Raw genomic sequence first — 19,447 nt, forward strand, 5'->3', positions numbered from 1 at the left:
TAAACATAATGATGTCAAATAAAGGAGCATGATCATTTGTATTGATATACCTGTGTTGGAGAGCCTCACTGTACACATTTTGAAATCAGATAATGCTTCATTTATTCAGTACAAGTTCCATGCGTTTAGCCTTGATTTCCGCCGCTCTCTTGGTTCTGATCCCTGTGGAGTGTGTGCTCCTTTCCCAAACAACAGCTGGTAATTGAGCCTAATGTGCATTACATTTCATGCTGAGCATGACATCAGAACAGGGCCAGAGAAGTTTGAAATTAAGCCAATCTGGACATTGAATGGTTACACTGTCAATATTAGCATGAAAGCAGGAAATCCAGTCACACTAGCTCAGGACAATTGCACTGTCAAAAATGTTAAGTCAAAATGTTTGTTAGGTGAAACTAGAGTTTGTCTAGCAGAACATATGGTCTTATGGTGTAATGCTTTGACTCTTAAGAACCATTTCAAAATGTTTTTACTTGATGTCAAGAAGGGTAACATCCACAATGTAATGTCCAGAACATTGTTTTGCTGCCATTATTTGGAAAATCTTGCAGTTTACCAGAGATTTCTTGTTATCAAAATGTTCCTTTTGCTCTTCTAGCTGTGTGACAAGAATGTATTTAAAATCTTTCATATAGTTATCCAAGGAAAGAAAAAAATTATTGTTTAAATGTTGCAGATGTTATGTAATGTCCACTAATCAGGTTTTTGCTATATCTATTTTTAGAAAAAGTTCAGGGTAAAATTTATGTCTCTTATGCATTAGCTCCAGTGAAGGATTTTCTCTTATACAAGTGTTTGCAGTCCACTGTATTTTCCAAGTTTGATACAGCAAGTTAAAACTTTGCTTCTTAGTAGTTGCTCATTTTTTTAAAAAAAATCGAATAGTCCCCTGAATACATGGTTGTCACAAGGGAGCTGAAATATATTTTTCTGTGTAGTATAACTTGTCTTCAATGTAGTACAGGGTATAATTTCAAGTCCAACTTGTTTTTTAAAGTCTCCATTCTGACACCACTCATGTGCAATTGCCCCTCAAACAAAGTGGAAATAGACAATTCTAGTGACCTTTCATGAAGATGACTGCTTAAAAAGTGTTACTAAAAAGGGTACGGTTCCACTTCACAGGTTCCTTCATATCACTGGAGCCACACTCTTTCAGTTCCCAGTTAAACCTAAAACTTCTGGCAAACCCACCACAAAGTCCCTCCTTAAACATAAAAGGCAACAACGCAAATATTTTGCTTCCCAAGGCATAGTAATGTCTGCACTCCACACACCTTGGTCCATGTCATATCGCTCAACTACCTTTCTTTGTTCTAGGGTCACATTAGATCCCCCAACTCCCCCAAAGACATAAATTGTCTTCCCTATGATAGCAGCCCCAGCAAAGTACCGTGGGACATGCATTGAAGCAATAGATTGCCATTGTTCAGAAACAGTGGAATAAACTTCACAACTAGGAAGAGCAATGCGCACATTACACTCACCACCCATAACAAAAATAGATGACCCTGAAGGTACAGCACATGCTCCACCTCTGGGTTGTAACATTGAAGGAACATCTGTCCATGTGTCATGTTCTGGGTCATACCTCTCAACAGAGCTGAGATATTCGCCATCTCCAGCTCTCATTCCACCAATCACGTAAAGGAACTGCCCGTCACTTACTGCACATGTGATTTCTCGTGGGACATTCAGTTGGGTTCCCAGAGTCCAGATGTTGATAGAAGGAACATAAATTTGCAATGTTCCTCTGTTGACCCTTGAAGCACCAATAACATAAATGCAATTTTTTAAGGATGCAACTGCTGGAAATAAAACCTCTTTCAACATAGGCAACATGGTGGTCCAGGTGTTTGTTTTCAGATTGAACTTCTCAAGTGCATTTGATACCATGCCATTTCTTTCTCCTCCAACAGTATACAGCTCTCTTTCATGCTCAACAAATCCATGCCAGTTAATTTGGCTTGGAAAATGCTTCAATTCAAACCAATTGTTTTCCTCTGGGACATAACACTGGACTGAAGTTTGTTGAGTTTCCCTGCTCCTTTGTGCACCGCAGATGGTGATAACAACATCAATGGCAGGTTGAAGACATTTCCTCGGTTTTTGAGGAAACAAAACTTCAGATGAAGCATTACTGTCTACAGCCTGCTCAACCAGTTCTATGCAAGAAGAGTGCTCTTGGACGAGCGAATTATTCAGGATATGTGTTTGAATGTATTCACGTGACACAGAGCAGAATCGAATGCATTCTAACAAGCTGGGAAAATAACATTCCCGTTCATCTCGATCGTGTTCAATCCAAGTTAGAAGGCTCTCGTAGACCATTTCTTCTTTCTCCACAAAAATATTATCGCTTGAAATTATATCTTTGACTTCCTTAGCACCAAGTTTGAGAAAATCCTCGGATAGCGTGACCTCCTGAAAATGTTTGTCAAGAAATACACGGCTCGCTTGAGCAAGCCTTTCACAGTTATAACGCTCAGCAAAATCAAGATAAAAAAGGCAGTTAGAGACATCAACGTTAGATACTAACTCTTCTGACGCCATTAACTTCGCCTCGGGGATAAGAAAATAATCTGCTGATATTAAAATTTCTTCGGCGTTACGTTGCGTGACATCGATGACGCCAGTGTAAAGGTAAGTCAATAGTAGGTCAATCACATTTGCAGAGACTTCCAGTGCCTCAAGGTTAACAGTTTCAGACGTCTTTTCTCTCATGTCACTAGTGAATAGTTTGTAAAAATAGGGACAGCTCACAGCCAGCACATTTCGGTGGGCGAGAAATGTCTCCCCACCAGCGAAAAGTGTGACATCACACAGGACTTTCTGTTTTCTCAAATCGTTAAGTTTCGCCGTCAACTCTAGGCAGTACCTGTTTTTTTCTGTTGTCTCACTCATTCTTCATTCAGGAGAGATTAAATTATCCACCAAAAAGGAAACGTCTAGAAAAAATATAAACAATCTTGCCTGTCACAAATCTCTCTGTCGGTGTTGAGCATTATATCCCAGCACCCTTTTCGCGACGAGCACGACGTTCCCGAACGTTTTCCCGTCGTTCTTTGCTGTCACTTTTTTCCGCCATTTTAGTTGATTTCACTGCTGTTCTTGAACATTACCTTGGTCAAAACGGATTGAAAATGGCGTACAAAGGACAGAAAGTGCAAAAAGTCATGGTGCAGCCTATTGTATCCTTTTTAATGGTAGTGAAGGCGCTTTTCTTCCCGCTACAAAGCGTTCAAATGGCGAGCCATCGGAGCACGTGTTTGGTTTGACATTAGCTTTGCATTAACTATCTTAATTTACGTTTTGTTACTGGAACGACTGCGAAGCATTTCAAGGCTTGCATGATATTGTTATCTTCTTTGCATTGTTTATTTGTAGTAGAACGCTTATCGTGTGTTTTAATTTAACACCTTTCAGTTTGAATGTTTGCCTCATGAAACTACAAAGCAAATGTTTGTAGCATAAGTAACCTCTTTTCACTGGTATTACACCAGTTTCTACATGTACATACTTTCAAGTTTGAAGTGATATTCCTAGGTCTTTGCTAGTCAGCATTCTCCATTTTGATTCTTGAATTACGATTCTATGCTGTGTACTGTATGACCTGTATAGATTTCCAATCAATTTTGATAATTTGTGTGGATTGTTCCTTAACTTTTGCCTCAATAGAATTTGATCTTTAGGTATTTGCAGAATGTAAGTAGTGTTTGATTGTACTGAGTTGTTCCAATCATTTTATTAACCATCCATTTATAACCCAAGTGATAGTACGTTGTTAAAACAGTAATGTTAAAATAAATGTAGTGAATTGAAAAACTTCATTACCATGCTCTTGTATTTGACAGCAGTTAGAATTGTTGCAGTTGTTTTTTAGAAATTACACATGTTGTCAACATATTTAATATGTTCATTCAGGGGCTTCCTTAAGGGCCGGGTACCGGGCAAATTGACTGGCTGTGAAGACGATTTTTCCTAGCTAGTTTGACCACCTAGTGAAAAGCTTTTCTTAAAAAGAATTTCAGATCAAATAGTTTTGCCCGCCTGTGAAAACCAGTTAACCTCCTGCTGAAAATGTTATAGACCGCTGTCTGTTCAATGAGTATTGTGGGAGATATACATGTGTTAGGAGTTACAGGTATCCCCTCAGTACCTAATAATATTAAATTGTCTGTGCAAGCTATTAAAGTTCTGGGAGCCAAGGTTACATGTATTGGAGTAGCATGGCTGTACCATGCTACTTGAAAAAAGCAATGACAGTTGTAGTTTTGCTTCATTGAACCCAATCTTGTACAGACTTGTCTGTATGGAGTAGCAGTAGTAGAAGAAATGGCTTTATAAATTGCATGACCGTAAGATTTTCAGTATTGCAAGAGCATAACTATTCCTAATAATTATTAATAACAAGACAAAGCTTAAATTTCTGTAACATATCAAAAATTCTAAGCTACATCATTTCCATGTGATAATAATCTACCACATATAATCATGCATGAGGAAATAAACTGTATTATTTCATGAAGTAGTGTAACCTCTTTGAAACTGGACTGTGCTCAGGCCTGTATGTTCTATTTTATGCAAATTCCTATGTGTTTATTTATTAGTCTGTTTGTTATCTTCAGAGATCAAGAATTCAGATTTGGCTTTATGAACAAGTTAACATGAGGATTGAAGGACACATCATTGTAAGTGTTTAGACTACAAAATTAATGTTTGTCTGACATTGAAGTTAGATTGAAGTGCTTGTGCAATATTTTTGCCCACAGCTTCCAAGGGTATTTTCCACAAGAGGTGAAACAAGCAATGTGTCATCCAGAACTGCACTTTTTATTCATTGCTATACAGATGGTCAGCCATTTTTGTTGTATACATGTGTGAATATATTTTATGAAAGGTCCACTAAGCTTCTGGACATGAAACACAATTGACTCATTCCAATTCCAGTAAATTTCCACAGATATTTCTTTTCCATCAAAACAATGTGTGACATACACGTGTACAGTAATACAAATAAGGAAATCTAGATAGCCTGTGTGACTTGATAAATGCGGGAAAGCACCATGGTCTATGGTTACTTGTAGCCCTTCAAGGGTGCCTTCTGTCCTTATAATTTCAAGGTGATTTAAATGTTATGAAGTAGCCTGACAATACTTAGGATAATTCTTAGTCACAAATTAATGTGAAATATTTTGTTTATAAAGGGTTTTGATGAGTACATGAATCTTGTGCTAGATGATGCCGAAGAAGTCCACCTTAAGACCAAGAAAAGAAGACCACTTGGTAATAATGTAACTTCTTAATATATCTAAAAAAAAAAAAAACGAAAACAAAAGCCAAAGCCTTGTCTTTTAGCCTAGTGCAGAATGACATTTGTCAACATGAAGGCATTGCAGGTCTCATGCTTAAAGTTTCAATGAGAAATTCAGTGAAGAGCATCAAATATTGATTTAGGGCTACGTGTAGGTTACAATCTATCCTCGGCAAAATAAATAAACTTTAACCATGTGGCTTTTTCCTCATCTGGAGTTCTAAACAAAGAGCTAAATCTTGTTTTTTGACTGTCCACTTAATGCTTAATTCTCAAACAAGACTAGCATCTGACAGTATGTTACTGGTACAATACCTTTTTATTATGGTGAAACTGGTTGTTAATTTTTGCTTTTTTATTGTTGTTGGCTCTTGTAGGGAGGATTTTACTCAAAGGAGACAACATCACTCTTCTAATGAATACACAGTCAAGCTGATCATAGCAGGCTCCATCGCCGGACATCATTTGTTGTCCAAAAACTTTTGTAACTCCATTTGGAGTCTGTAGAGTTTGCATAGTTCACTTGGTGGTCTTTACTTAAGATATTCTCTGTTTTGAGGAGGATTTATTTTGAAAGGCTTGTTTCATGTGATGTTTGTTAAAGCGCTGTGTCACTTTTTAAATATTACATATGTTGTATATAAATGTATGACAACAGATTGTTATTTGTTTGAATATGAGCAAGCTTTTCCTTTTGCCTCAACAAGGACATGGCAGATTCTTTGATCAGCTTTGACAAAGGATCTTGTTGGCATATACTGTAGGTAGTGTTTTGGAACTAATGTAGAGTCATTAATTGGCAATAATAATACTTTCATATAGTGTTTCTTTAATTTATGTCAGATCTACTGCATTTTTACTAATAGAAAAAGGCAGCAAGAATTTGCAGACATATATTTTGTAACTGTTGCATTCCCTTCTTCTCGTCGTACTTCTGTCAGCTTTCATAAGCTGTGTTTCAGATTGTTTAGCTACTGTGCTGTTAAACCTGTCATCTTTTTGCCAATGAAAAGTACACTTGGCCATTAAGTTGATTCCATCCCAAACAATAAATTATGTTAATCCCACAACAAAAATGAATACTGCATGTACATGTACTTGTCATTTATAATCACATATTTAAACTGAATCACTTACGTGAATTGTCAAATGGCATCTCTTCACACAAGAATGTGATTTATGTGTCTTCTTGGGAGAAGGGTCACCCACTACCTCTTAGAGTGAGGCCCATGACTGACTCTTGGAACAGTTAAATAGGGAACAGGTGACAACGCCACCAAATTGTGATAACTTATGTTTGGAACAGAGGTTTCAAAGAGATTGGGGCTACTGCAGGAAACTGCACACACCAACATCCAAAGAAGCGAGCCAACCAGACAGGGTACAGGAACAAAGAAAAATAGTCATTAGCTTTTAGTTCCCCTTCTCTTAATCTCTTAGAACCATCAGGCGGTACCTACGTGTGCTAGTGCATGCGTGTTCTGAGCTCTAATAAAAATGAGGGACCGAGGTCCCTCCCTTATAGGATTCCTCAACACGTTACGGGTTGATCCTGCGGGAACTCAGAGACTGTTAACGATTGGCTTTCTGGATGAAATTTGTTCGGTTTAAGTTATACAGTAGATCTGAAGGATATAAATTGCTCGTAGCATGCCGCCTACAATAAAAAGCCGTCAGAGATGGCGTAATGGTACATTTATACGAAATCACGATTCTGTGAGGCGCAGATTTTTTTTTTAACATCTGTACTTAGCGCCGTTTATGGTGTCTCACAACTGTTGTCTCCGAGCACCCACTCCTCCCCCAAGGTCTATTGTCTTCACAAAAGGATAAACTTTGTCCTTTCACGCGTGTTTACTAACAGCTTTACTGAATAGCTGAGCAGTTTTACAGTAGTGTATCAAGCCAAACAGTCTATCACAGTCGCCTACAACGTCACGTTATCTTATCGTTGAAACTAAAAAAAAAAAAAAACCACTCGTACAAGTGAAGTGTAAATTACACATCTGATCAACTGGCTTTTACAGCATGACGCATCACACTAATCTGTATCTCATAGACAGTACGAAACATTGAACTCACGAATAGCAGAAAGCTATGGCAGATAAGTTCCACTACACACGAAGATTTTCGTGTTTTCACGCCTGTGGTTTAAATATCTGTTTCCAACAAAACAAGTTCATTAACCGAGCGGGTACGCAACGATAGTTCCGACCACTTCGTGAATCCACTTAAGAGATGTTTGATCGCCATGCCACCAGATCTGAAGGAGGTATCCCTGTTTTTCGTTTCTTGTTGTCGGTACTTCTTGAAAAGTAATACCCACAGGTGTATTTTCCAAGGGTGCTGAAAGGCGCCAGCGAATTAACTTGCCTCGTCCATGGTTCCGCCAGGCAGTGAACTGGAATATCAGGTTTCTTCAGGGCTTCTCCGTGCGACTTGGTGGTGTTCTCGGTGCGTTGACTGGAGACCGATTTCGTGGCTGCCTCTCTGAGCTCGTTGGAAATATGCCTGGAGTAGGGAGCTTGCTGTGTGCCCCATGCTGCGACTCGACAGCAAACGTTGGTTGGCAACCACACCGCCTTAAAATCCTTTCGACAGTCTTCGCATTTCCAGCACTGGCCAATTAACTGTCCAGTATTCGGCATTATGCCCGAGGCGAAGGCTGCTAGACTCAAGAAAACTCTCACACCAAATAGACTGACTGATATTTCTGGACAAAACCTATTTTTTTTCTTGTGCAGTCGATACCAACAATATATCAGATCTCTGTTGGCGCTCGCGACGTGGAATCGCGAAGCATCATAATTAAGGTGGCGACATATTGACGTCACAATTGTGTTAACTAACCAATCGACTGATTAATCATTGACGACTTTTTAAGTAATTACGCGATTACTTTGTGACTGGAACTGTAAGCGATATTAAAACTTGTTTCAGGGGTAGGAAGCGTTTGCGAAATCAGAGCCTGAGCAGCCACATTTCTAAGCTAGACAGTTTAAGCATTTTTGAGTCTGGTTTGTAAATAACTTAATGGCTTAGAACAACGCACTAAAATAACCTTTCATATTCGAGATTTATTTGCGTTCCAAATTGTAAGGAAGCCAGGTGTCAATGGATTCTTTTGTTTCCTTTGTTCATTGGAAGACTCTCGCTAATCCGTCTCCCAGGAGTCGTTTGAATAACTGACACAGGTTTATCACTTGGAGAGCAAACATTTCTAATATCAGCAATCACCGTCTTGAAAACAAATTCAGTTCACAATTAAACTTTTCACAAGGATTCTTAATTTACGGCATGAATTCGAGGAGCAAAGGAGACCAAAGGTGTTCTAGATTCTCGACCTGAATAGAGAAAACCCACTGGGCTTGTTCGGCGATTATTTTTCAAGTGAAAAATAAGTGGTATTTCAAAAGTCCAAGGCAACAAAAAAATGGTTTGTTTCAAAACGCACTTGAAAAAGAAATCATGTGAAATTTTTGAAGAAATAGTTCGTTTATTTAAGCACTTTGCGAATGGAATTTTGTCAAGTAGGTTGGCTGACAAAGAGGCTTGCACAATTAAATTGTGACAAGCCCAGAGTCTCTCTGGCTCGGGGAGACTCTGGGAGTGAGATTATGTGGGTGCTTACCATTTGTCAGAATAAACCGGTTGGGATGACCGTTGAATAATGGTAAGGGTTTTTCCAAAATCAGCAAACCAACCGAACGAGATGGCGCTTGCCATTTGCTATTCGATTTCTCGTAATTGTTTTCGGCTGATGAGAGACTGGAAACTGGAAAATTTAGCAAATGGTAAGGAAATTTCCACCGTTCCGTTCCGAACAGAAAAAGAGGACTAACTCTGGAGGTAGTCTACAATTTCCGAACGGATTTTCCACAAAAGTACTGTTCCATTTGACTTTCAACCGAAATTTCCGGATTTTTTCGCTAAATGGTAAGCACCCTGTGTTTCACTTTGGTCAGCGGTTTTCAATTTTCAAGTAACCTTGGCAACGGCAGTAAATTTAGCCGCCATTTTGTTTTTCTATCCGTATCAGGCTAGACTGTGTATTTTACGCAGTTTTGAGACGTAAAAATGCCTGAAGGAGAAAAACCCGTGATACCCCCTCCTCCAGCTATACATATTGAACGGACCTTAGCGTTAATTAAGCCAGATGCTATTCACAAGAGCGATGAGATCGAAGAAATAATTCTTCAACATGGATTCACGATTCTACAGGTACGCAAAACTTACGACTTATCTAGTGTATTGTTTCTATTAAAGCTAGCTTGTTTGCCCTTCGATTTAATCTTGCTTTGATAAATCATTCCTTGGCAAATCGTTTGGTCTTTAGGCAAACATGAAATTGAACCTGATGGCTTATATGCCATAAATTACACTATTTGTCAGTAAATGTGACCCATTTTCACACAAAGCTGAAAATGGTAGAGATTTGACTGCAGCTCATGTATCCTAATAAATATGATTGGGCTAATTTTGAGACTTACAACTAACATTATTTTCCGAGCTGCAGAAAGCCAAATCAAAAGAATATATAAGACCTAGTATATTGTAACTTATGCACAAGAGAGTAGAGACTAAAAATGTTCGGTGTGTAGCCAGGCATGTTAAAAATTGGTAAAAAAGGAATTAAATGGTTGTCACTGGCTAAAAATATGGTTATCGGACGTATCGGCCACTACTGTTGCCTTCTTCAGCAAAAGATGGAAAATGCAAATGTTAAACGGCGTCCTACTAGAATATGTAAAAGATGTGTGATAAAACTAAATGAGCAATCGTCTCTAGAGTATTCTTAATGAGTGTAAAAATTCTTAATGCCATTGTACACGTTCGGTAGCGCTATGTGTTCGTTTATAGCGTTCCTGTCTCGCACGGAATGCCAAGCTTCAAGAATTAGTCTTTGTTTCATAATATATATCATGTTTTAGAAATGCACCTCTGTTGTGTGGGATTTTCAGTTGCAAGTGGCCAGTCACTATCCAGAAATAAAAAAAAGCTTGCTCTTTTGAGAATCTCAGTTGTTTGTTAGACTTGGTTCCTAAGAAACAATTTATAATTGCCTCAAGAATCAAGGCTTGTATCAAGAGGGAACAAAATATTCTGGCAAGTTACTTTTCAGCAGTGTGACTTCACTGATAACAATATCAGTGGCGGATTTAGGGGAGGGATCTCGGAGGGCCCGGGCACTCCTTTATTTAGGGTAAAAAAAGTCACAGAAGGAAGAAAAGCTGGCAGGGCAAGCAGCCCCCTCCCCCCTCCCCTTAGCTAAGGTCTGGATCTGCCACTGAATATACAGTATAAGCATGTAACTTATCGAATGGCTATGCTATAAATTATAATCACACAAGATTATATTCTTTTGGCCCTGAACAGAAAAGAAGAGTTCACATGACACCAGAACAGACAAGTGATTTTTATGCTGAACACTATGGTAAGATGTTCTTTCCAAGTCTTGTGGCCTACATGAGCAATGGACCAATCTTAGCAATTGTGTTAGCAAGGCAGTCAGCTATTTCATACTGGAGACAGTTGATTGGACCAACAAACACACAAAAGGCAAGAGATCAGGCACCAGAAAGGTAATTAACCTTGAATAGTAACATGTTTAAATTGTTTTTACTAATCTGACCTTTGTGATTGGTATAATTTTTGGGAAGAGTGGTTGTTTAATGGTTATAGCAATAGCATGTTCAACTTAAAAGTAGAATTACTGCATGCATGCACAAGCAGTAATTCAAAACTACCTGTAGGTACTAATTATGTCAATGTGAATGTCTGGAATTTTTAAACTTAAAAAACAAAAATAGCACTAGGTTTAGTCAATGAAGGCTCGCATGTAGTTACAGTATCTAGTTGGGTTCAAGCCATCGCAGATATCCTGTGGCAATACAGTACCATTGGCATTGTCGTTGGTGCTGGTGCTGGCATAAAGGTGCCATTAGATCTTACAGCTGACTTGGTATTAAATGTAGCCAAACTTTCAACCAGCTGGGATGGACAGCTGGCTATGGGTATTCCCTGAAACTTTAGAGTATCATTGTCTTCTTTACAGAGCCAATATTAATAATAGCAATTACAATAAACATAAGAATTATAATGCATAAAAAATAGACGTGGAACAAAGTAAGTCAAAAAATACATAAAGGTTTGTGCACATGCATGAGCACCGTTTTAAGGGTTATCTGCTGGAAGTATTTTTTGTTTGATTTCATTATTTTTAGTAGAAAATATTTCTTATACAACTTAAGATAAGTAAGGCTCAATACTTGACAACTTCTGCTTTCAGTCTAAGAGCAATCTATGGTACAGACAGCACTAAAAATGCTCTTCATGGAAGTGACAGTTATTCCAGTGCAGAACGAGAAATACATTTCTTTTTTCCTGACAGTAAGTACAATGTAGAAAGCTAATTGTCAAGAATTTTGAAAACAATTTAAAAAATACCCAGGTCTTAAAGATTTACACAACCCTTACTACGGAGTGAGAAAGTTATCATAATATTCCAATATATAAAAATTTCTTTTTTGAACTTCACTTAAAAGCACAACTTTGACAAGACTTCCAGCATCAAGAGGCATGGGGAATATGAGAATATACATGTATGTTGTACTATAAACTGGTAATCAGTGGTTGGTGTGCCGGACTCCGGATCAAGCAGTCCAGACTTGACCTGGCCAGGGTCATTGTGTTGTGTTTTTGAGTGAGACAAATTGTTGAGGCAACCTGACAAAATGCTTAGGGGTAACCCCGGGGATGGGGGGGGGGGGGGGGGGGGGACTCCTATTTTAAAAGGACAGGGGTACTTGTTGTACCTTTTAGTAGCCTGCAGAACAGGCAGATTAGCAGGACAGAGCACAAAACCTGATACTCGAACGCAAAGCAGAACCACTTGCATGTGAATCACACTTTGCGGTCTGCTGCACTAATCCGTCTGTTCTGCAGGCTACCTTTTAGGGGCTAAAAAAGTGCTTTTGATACCTCTTAGGGTGTTCAGTCTTGAAAGGTGCATAGCAGGAGCTTTTACGGTACTTCTTAGGGTATTGAGCTGAAAAAATATCGTGAGATTATTTGTTGTTTTAGAATTGGTACCTCTTGAGGGCCAAAAAAATTTCAAACCACACCCACAAAACAGGATCTTGGTATCTTTTAGGAGTTTTTTTTCAAAATTTCCAATGCGCAGCCCCTGTCATTTTTATATAGGAGTCCTGCCCCCCTCCCCCCACCCAGGGTGTAACTTATCATGGACTAGCATCCCATCCAGGGGAGTAGCAATACTTCTAGCTCCTTCATGCTATAGAAACCAGAGTTAAGCACTGAACACTTAATGAGCCAGTTGGGTTTAAGAGGCTTTACTGACTTTTTTTTTAACTAGTGAAAGCCTCATTACTCTTGGTAACTACAATATAATAATAATTATTATATTGTAGTTATTATTAATAATAATAATAGTAATAGTAATAGTAATAGTATTAGTGATAGTATTAGTGATAGTGATAGTGATAGTGATAGTGATAGTGATAGTGATAGTGATAGTGATAGTGATAGTGACAGTGACAGTGACAGTGACAGTGACAGTGACAGTGACAGTGACAGTGACAGTGACAGTGATAGTGATAGTGATAGTGATAGTGATAGTAATAATAATAGATTATAAGTATTTGATTGTTTATAACCAAGTGTTGAATTTTCTAGGTATTGTGGAACCAGTTTCAACAGGGCAGGCAGCAAACGATTACCTCACAAGAACAGTAACCCCAACATTACTAAAAGGGCTCACAGAATTATGTAAGATGAAACCTGCAGACCCAATTGTAAGTTTGCATTGCAATCTGTATATGGATTAAATTAATTATTATGCAATAAAGCTTTTTTTCATTTCAGTTTAACTTCCTCTTACATGTATAAGCATTTGCAAACACCCATCCCACCCTTAAACAAACAAATATTTGATGTGGACTACTACAGCCAGCTGTCAATCAACTAACAGCCAGGCCAAGCAAAAACGCTCCACAAGGAATTCTGGGACTACCTGTACACCTGTACCTGCTAAGTTTTGAGTGAACTGTAGCCTTGATCTTCACACCCATAACTTGTTACCTGTTAGGTGAATTGTATCAACTATAGTCCAGTTCACCCGTAACATCAATGGCCCATCAAAGATATACATCTGTACTCGGCCGTAGCAGGTGTTACGGGTAACAGCCCTTAATGACAGCCCTGCATCATTTACTCAGTCCAAAAATTTGTTGACTTGAAAGATATTTCATATCTTGAATGCTCAAAAAACTTTTTAGTTAATTCACATGCATCCATTCATTATTTCACACTCCATGGTGTATTTTTCTTGTGCTAAATTTATAATTTGTTTCATTTATTGAATATTTTATTCAATGTGTGATAAATTATTTATCAAACTGATGAGACTTCTTCTTTGTAGTCATGTTGGTCAGATAGAGTGACCTGTGTTCAAATCAATTTGTTTGTTGACAGATCTGGCTGGCAGACTGGTTAGTAGCTAACAATCCAAACAAGCCCAGGGTGCAGGAAGGTGACTACATTGTCGAAGAACCAGACGACTAAAGCTTTATCTGAGTTTTTTATTTTAATTACAACTTGTAAATACACACGCTTGAATAAATAACAGTACTTTGAACTGTAGTAAAGAGCAAAACAAACAATGTTATAGAGAGTTCACTCTCTCAGTGATAAAGGTTATTCCACATCTTATACATTTATGTCCCATGTGATGTATCAAATAGAAGGTAGAACTTTCTTCTTTAAATTATTTAAGACTTACTGTGTACTGCAAAAATGTATTTTAAGCGTTAATGTTAATTTGTAGAGAAATACAACTGTTACAATTCTTGTTGTTGGATACTCTTCAACACTAATAGTGAGCATTGCTTTGAGCAGTGATTTTTATTATGTAGAGTTGTAAATACATCTATTGGTTAGTATGCCTGGAGACAAGTAACTGAGTACACTTCTTTTTTTCGTGCCAGTTGTAACACCGAGTTGTACGACATGGAAATTATACTGTTTTATAGATAAATTAATCGAAATCGTTTTTTGCTCCATTGTTCTCTTAAATTGCAAGTTAGAGTCAATAAGGTTCAACTACAGGGTCACTACAATAATAATAATAATAATTGTCGCGGCTAATCTCCGTCGCAAAGTACAGCAACGACGCAGCTCAACAAGGTCGAACCGAAAGCATACATTGGCGCCTCTGGCAGCCGCTATACGGTCCATGTGTGACCTTGGAGCACAGCTTACAGTCAGCTGGAATCAGCTGTATGTTGGTTTTTCCTGAGGGGGGAAAACCGGAGAACCCGGAGAAAAACCCTCGAAGCAGAGAAGAGAACCAACACAAACTCAACCCACTTATGGCGTCGGGTCCGGGAATCGAACCCGGGCCACATTGGTGGGAGGCGAGAGCTCTCACCACTGCGCCATCCCTGCTCCCCTAAACAGTAGTTGGGTTCAAAATTTGTCATCTGAAAAGAGACTTTCTATACTTAACTAGCTGCAATTTTCTGAATATTTTTCTATCTTAAGTGTGATATTAATTCCTCTTTTAAATTTAGCTGTACATCCGGTGCTGACCTAATTATGCGCTTACGTCCACTCTCCCAAGACTTTACCCCTGAAGTGCTTTTTGTCTACTTATGCTAAAATCACCCACGCCAGGAGAACCTATAGCTGACCTATAACCTATAAGTTCTTTAAGCTTCTTGTTTACAAGCCGAGTTCGGAAAGTGGAATGTCTGCGATGCTCGAAACGGGTGTACTAAGAGCGCGAGGTAGAGGACGCCGGGAGAACCTATAGCTAACCTATAACCTCGATACCGTAAAATTCCCACGTTAAAGCCCTGGGCTTATATAACTTCATAAGGGGTTTTGGGTGGGGGGCTTATAAATGGGAGGAGGGGGGGCATATAAGCGGAATAAAAAAAGTTTCGGAATGACGAGATAAAACGTATCTTGGAAACGAGTTAAAGCTAACGTACCATTACATTTAGAGCTGTCACCTCATTACCTTATTATTACCCTATTACCCCGTTAGCCTACAACCTTCCATTAAAAATTTTGATCTTTGTAAAGAAACGCAAAAGGAACGCACTTTAAAAACATTAGATGGGCTTATATCCGGTGGGGGCTTGTACCCGGAATATAGAAATGATCCTTTTCAAATAACAATTATTCCATTTATTTACCTTTGTTATACACGAATTCGAAGATAGGAGTAAAACTGCCCAACGTTTAGAAAGATCTAAAAATGTGGACTCTTTTATACTCGTTCAAAGTAAGCCACCAATGCAACTTGATGATGTGGATGTTTCAGTTTTACCTGTATACGAAACGCGTTCACTGTGTCTCGTTCAGACCATGGGAACGAGGTTGTCTTTTAATGAGTCGACAATTTTCTTCCGACATGTTCCTCGTTACCCCGCGAGACAGTTGAATTCCAAGAACAGTTTCTTCTAAAGTAGTACCTGATATCCTCGAAAACTATGATAAACGATTATGGTATTCGGAAACACCGGGAACATATTTTGCTGCGGAATAATTATGTTCCTTGCGCAAGTCAAAGGTTCGACTTGGTTTACTCTGTCATCTTCAACTGAGCTCAGAATCTGCCAAGTTCACGGAAGTAAAGTCAAGACCCAAATGCAACTGAGGTAACAACAATTGCTAAGCCTAATTTTATGGAAAAAATCTGTTTTCACTTTTTGAACGAAACTGTTTCGGTTTTCAAAACTTCCCGCCGAGAATTCTCATGAATCTAGTCACCTTTTCATATTTCTTCTCAGGAAGAAACTCATCATCCATCGATTTGCCAAAAATGGTTAGGTATACGGTAAAAGCCGATAGTTAAAACAACACACCAAAACTGTAAAAAACAAGACCATAGCTGGGTGGCTGATAAAGGGCAAATTGAAGGGATTTAAAAACTGACGGAGGTAGTCAAATCAAATCAAATCAAATCAAAATCAAGACTTTATTTATCCACGGTAAAGATTAAAGCTATAGGCTTATGGTGCCGTGCACTAAAATAAAAGAAAAAATAATAAATACTGTAACCTACTATTATTATAATTAATTCAAAAATATGTTCTAAAAAAATCATACAATTAAACCTTCTATCTACAATAACTAAATCTTCTTTTTACCGTTCCCACCCTCCCCTAATCTATTTAGTTTATATTCCACCCTTCCACCGGTACCTCCCCGAACAGTATATATTAAAAATACGCAAAATCTGGGTCCATTGGTTGCATGAAAGAAGGTGACTCGGCTGAAAAGTTCAAGTGTATAAGTTTCGTGGACTATACCAAGCCTTCTTTATGAAGGCTTTGATTCCTCTGCCATTTACAAGAGGTGAAAGGAGGTTCCAAAGTCAAAGAACTATACTTTTTCTTTTGATCACAGCCGGCCGCTACTGAACAGATTTTTTTGTATTTTGACCTTTCCCTATTTTAGGGACTTTGGAGGTTCAGGTGACGATTACTACAGAACTTATTTTTCGTCTCATATCGTTATCTACTTCGATCGTTGCACAACGTTTACAAGTCCCTATAAAGCTTCGAGGGTTTTACCAAGCCGTACTGACCTGATTCTTATGCGCATCTAAAGTGTTCAGATGTTGAATCCCTTCCTAGTGTAACTAACTCCTTTATCGTTTATTGAGACGCAAACGGACTCTTCATTGGAATTTTACGATATGACAAAAAACAGTCGATCATTCAGATAGCCACTGTTGCTTCTCAACGGAATAACCGTAGTCTTTTTGCTCGTTTTTTTTTTTTTTTTTTGTTTGTTTTTTTTTTTAAAATTGATGCTTCCAGTCACGATCAGTCTATGTAGTGGCATATTTTGATGAGCGCTTGCCGCCTCACTATACTGTTATGCGCTCAGACGCACGAATCGAAGCCGTACTAATCGGCGAAAGCTCGAACTGAACTGAGAACACGTGAAAAATCAACTCGCGCACGACTCTGTCGGTGAAAAATTTGGTTACACATTTTACTTTACTATTCTGTCGTATCTTTGCTAAACATAGTTGCTACTTTAATTTGCAATTGTCGATCGCGTCTAACGTGCATGACAAACCTAAAATCAGCGAGAGGTTGTGTTCACACAGGGTGCAGAAAACCAACATTTCTGTTACTGTACGGGAACTTACAACTACAATATGAACCATACCAAACTGCAAAGGGTATTTTAATTTGTCTTTCCTCATTATAATTCACTTATAAACCACAATTACACAAATAGGAAGAAAATCGTCTCATCTCTTATGGTAAATTTAACAACCAAAGGAAGAAACTCTAGCGTGACTAGCGACACTGGACCTAGCCTCCCAGCAGGCTCTTCACGTGGTAAGAAAGAAGGAGAGGAAGGGGGAGGAAGACTTCTTCTCTTTTTCCTTTCCTACTTTCTTTTTCCGCTACTTTTTATCTCCGCGAAGAGCCTGCTTGCAGCCTATACTGAATTCGAGACTGGAGCCAGCGATTTGATAGTTCTTTGGCATCTTAATGTTGTCATGTTATTTTATACAGTTCGATACTCGGAATCGATACAGTCAAATAGATTCAATTTCTTCCAAGATAACCATTTTAATTGTTCCAGTGGTAAGTTTGTGACCGGAGGCTTGTGGTTGTCTCCACTTCAGTACAACGAACGAATGACGCCATTCCGGTCCTTGCTTTTCTTAATAAATTAGCATATAATTTCTCTCCCTTTTCACCCTGGGTCACGTTTTACCGATATTATGATAAATTAAAAGCCTCATGACATTGTATTAAACTATTGTAATCAATCTTCGCACATCCTCAGACACATTTGTATATTAACGCAACGTGAGTTTTGATTACGAAGTCCTTGGCATAAAAACTTCAATAAAGAGTCTTTGTTGAATAACTGTAATTCTAGCCCCGTCCTCCATCACTGTAGTAGATTCTTTATCACGCGATGACTTGTTCTCATTGCCAAGATCGCTGCCCGTCTTTGCTGGTGAGTAATCCTGTCCATTTGGTAGCTTATCTAACGATTTCTCCGACTTGTTATCAGTCCGCAAACAAGAGGGACAGTTTCCCTTCTTCAAAATGAGCGGTAACCTTCTTGATCTGCTCTCCTTCCTAGAGTCAATTGTTGGTCGAGCAGCTGAGTGGCTGTGATCTTCTTTAACAGATTTACAAGAGAGAAAATTACACTGTTCCTCTTCTTCTTCGCTTTCAAGGTCAATCAAACGTTTTGTAGTTTGTTGCCTTGGGCCGTCCTCTGGAGTTAGAGTTCTTCCAGTAAGTGACTCAGGTATCTTAGGAAGAGAGACCTCTGAAGACGCAGCTTTCGTTCTCCGTTTCGCGTTGAGTATCTCCTTTGGTCTTCCCAAAGAACATCTGTAAGGCGTATGGCTCATTAGAAAGTTGTTCAAAGCATTCTGCTTTAGTTTCTTGTCGAAGCAGACATGTAAATTCACACCATCACCTTTACTCCGCGTTCGAACAGGCCGATTTACCGCGAGGTCCATGAACACTTGTGCTGCTGGGAATTCGTGTGTAGTCTCACGAGCCATTTCCATCGATAAACAAGATGTATCCTGCCACGGAACAATTAACGTGGCACTGCCATAACAGTGCTCGGGGTCTTTAAACTGTTGTTATCCATTTAAACCATCCTCGATCCCTTAGTTACACGTTGTGTTGTCTATTCTGGTTCGCGTGTTGCGGTCCGACTAAGCCAGAACTAAACGTAACAAATAAGATCACGCACAACATGACCTTTCGTTGACACGAGAAGTGTTCGTTACCGAGTTCTCAATGGACGCTTACATGACACTTCGTCACTGAATAGTAAACAATTCCACGATAAGTCGTCACTCCTTCGCTCTTGTTGACTTTACTAATATTACTGGCAAACTCCTCAATAATGCAGTGTATCTCAATCCTTCCCGAAAAACTTCCAAGCTTCGTTTCACGTAGACTGATTTCACCAAAAGCGATGAATTGCTCATTCAAACATTGTTTCGATCGACTTGGCCAGAGGGCAAATTCTTCTAAAATGAACAAATTGTCGACAAATCCCGTAATTATCATAGCCACGATGTTTGGTTCGGTACCGACACGG

The 19,447-nt window shown here is 38.8% G+C and overlaps 5 protein-coding genes across 5 annotated transcripts; 2 read left to right on the forward strand and 3 right to left on the reverse strand.

Annotated features, from left to right (window-relative positions):
• Positions 1-85: 85 nt before the first annotated feature.
• On the reverse strand, positions 86-3,007 carry LOC110040988 (kelch-like protein 21). Its single transcript, XM_020746262.2, has one exon. It carries the CDS (start codon positions 2,902-2,904, stop codon positions 1,156-1,158), a length of 1,749 nt encoding a protein of 582 aa, XP_020601921.2. The 5' UTR covers positions 2,905-3,007; the 3' UTR covers positions 86-1,155.
• A 37-nt stretch (positions 3,008-3,044) lies between these two features.
• On the forward strand, positions 3,045-6,390 carry LOC110041017 (small nuclear ribonucleoprotein E-like). The gene is made up of 5 exons (XM_089299078.1): positions 3,045-3,191; positions 3,679-3,705; positions 4,629-4,691; positions 5,208-5,286; positions 5,692-6,390. Exons 1-5 carry the CDS (start codon positions 3,144-3,146, stop codon positions 5,748-5,750), a joined length of 276 nt encoding a protein of 91 aa, XP_089155204.1. The 5' UTR covers positions 3,045-3,143; the 3' UTR covers positions 5,751-6,390.
• A 759-nt stretch (positions 6,391-7,149) lies between these two features.
• On the reverse strand, positions 7,150-8,198 carry LOC110041016 (uncharacterized). Its single transcript, XM_020746295.2, has one exon. The coding sequence runs from the start codon at positions 7,960-7,962 to the stop codon at positions 7,546-7,548; it is 417 nt and encodes a 138-aa protein (XP_020601954.2). The 5' UTR covers positions 7,963-8,198; the 3' UTR covers positions 7,150-7,545.
• A 1,113-nt stretch (positions 8,199-9,311) lies between these two features.
• LOC110041008 (nucleoside diphosphate kinase 5-like) lies at positions 9,312-14,369 on the forward strand. Its single transcript, XM_089299090.1, has 5 exons — positions 9,312-9,535; positions 10,691-10,896; positions 11,604-11,704; positions 13,010-13,128; positions 13,808-14,369. The coding sequence occupies exons 1-5, from the start codon at positions 9,392-9,394 to the stop codon at positions 13,895-13,897; spliced, it is 660 nt and encodes a 219-aa protein (XP_089155216.1). The 5' UTR covers positions 9,312-9,391; the 3' UTR covers positions 13,898-14,369.
• A 3,156-nt stretch (positions 14,370-17,525) lies between these two features.
• Positions 17,526-19,321, reverse strand: LOC110041007 (uncharacterized). The gene has a single exon (XM_020746284.2). It carries the CDS (start codon positions 18,900-18,902, stop codon positions 18,192-18,194), a length of 711 nt encoding a protein of 236 aa, XP_020601943.2. The 5' UTR covers positions 18,903-19,321; the 3' UTR covers positions 17,526-18,191.
• Positions 19,322-19,447: the final 126 nt, after the last annotated feature.

This window comes from Orbicella faveolata, unplaced genomic scaffold (genome assembly GCF_042242905.1).
Source record: "Orbicella faveolata isolate gen_17 unplaced genomic scaffold, um_ofav_v1 contig_1, whole genome shotgun sequence".
Lineage (NCBI taxonomy): Eukaryota > Metazoa > Cnidaria > Anthozoa > Scleractinia > Merulinidae > Orbicella > Orbicella faveolata.

Bases quoted from the DNA above. Each gene is read 5' to 3' on its own strand.
- LOC110041016 (XM_020746295.2), bottom strand. From the start codon at position 7,962: ATGCCGAATACTGGACAGTTAATTGGCCAGTGCTGGAAATGCGAAGAC.
- LOC110041007 (XM_020746284.2), bottom strand. From the start codon at position 18,902: ATGGAAATGGCTCGTGAGACTACACACGAATTCCCAGCAGCACAAGTG.
- LOC110041008 (XM_089299090.1), top strand. From the start codon at position 9,392: ATGCCTGAAGGAGAAAAACCCGTGATACCCCCTCCTCCAGCTATACAT. The intron at 10,897-11,603 runs GTAATTAACCTT...TTCTGCTTTCAG, and splicing joins AGAGATCAGGCACCAGAAAG to TCTAAGAGCAATCTATGGTA. The intron at 13,129-13,807 runs GTAAGTTTGCAT...GTTTGTTGACAG, and splicing joins TGAAACCTGCAGACCCAATT to ATCTGGCTGGCAGACTGGTT.
- LOC110040988 (XM_020746262.2), bottom strand. From the start codon at position 2,904: ATGAGTGAGACAACAGAAAAAAACAGGTACTGCCTAGAGTTGACGGCG.
- LOC110041017 (XM_089299078.1), top strand. From the start codon at position 3,144: ATGGCGTACAAAGGACAGAAAGTGCAAAAAGTCATGGTGCAGCCTATT. The intron at 3,706-4,628 runs GTAAGTAGTGTT...TGTTATCTTCAG, and splicing joins TCTTTAGGTATTTGCAGAAT to AGATCAAGAATTCAGATTTG. The intron at 4,692-5,207 runs GTAAGTGTTTAG...TTGTTTATAAAG, and splicing joins GGATTGAAGGACACATCATT to GGTTTTGATGAGTACATGAA.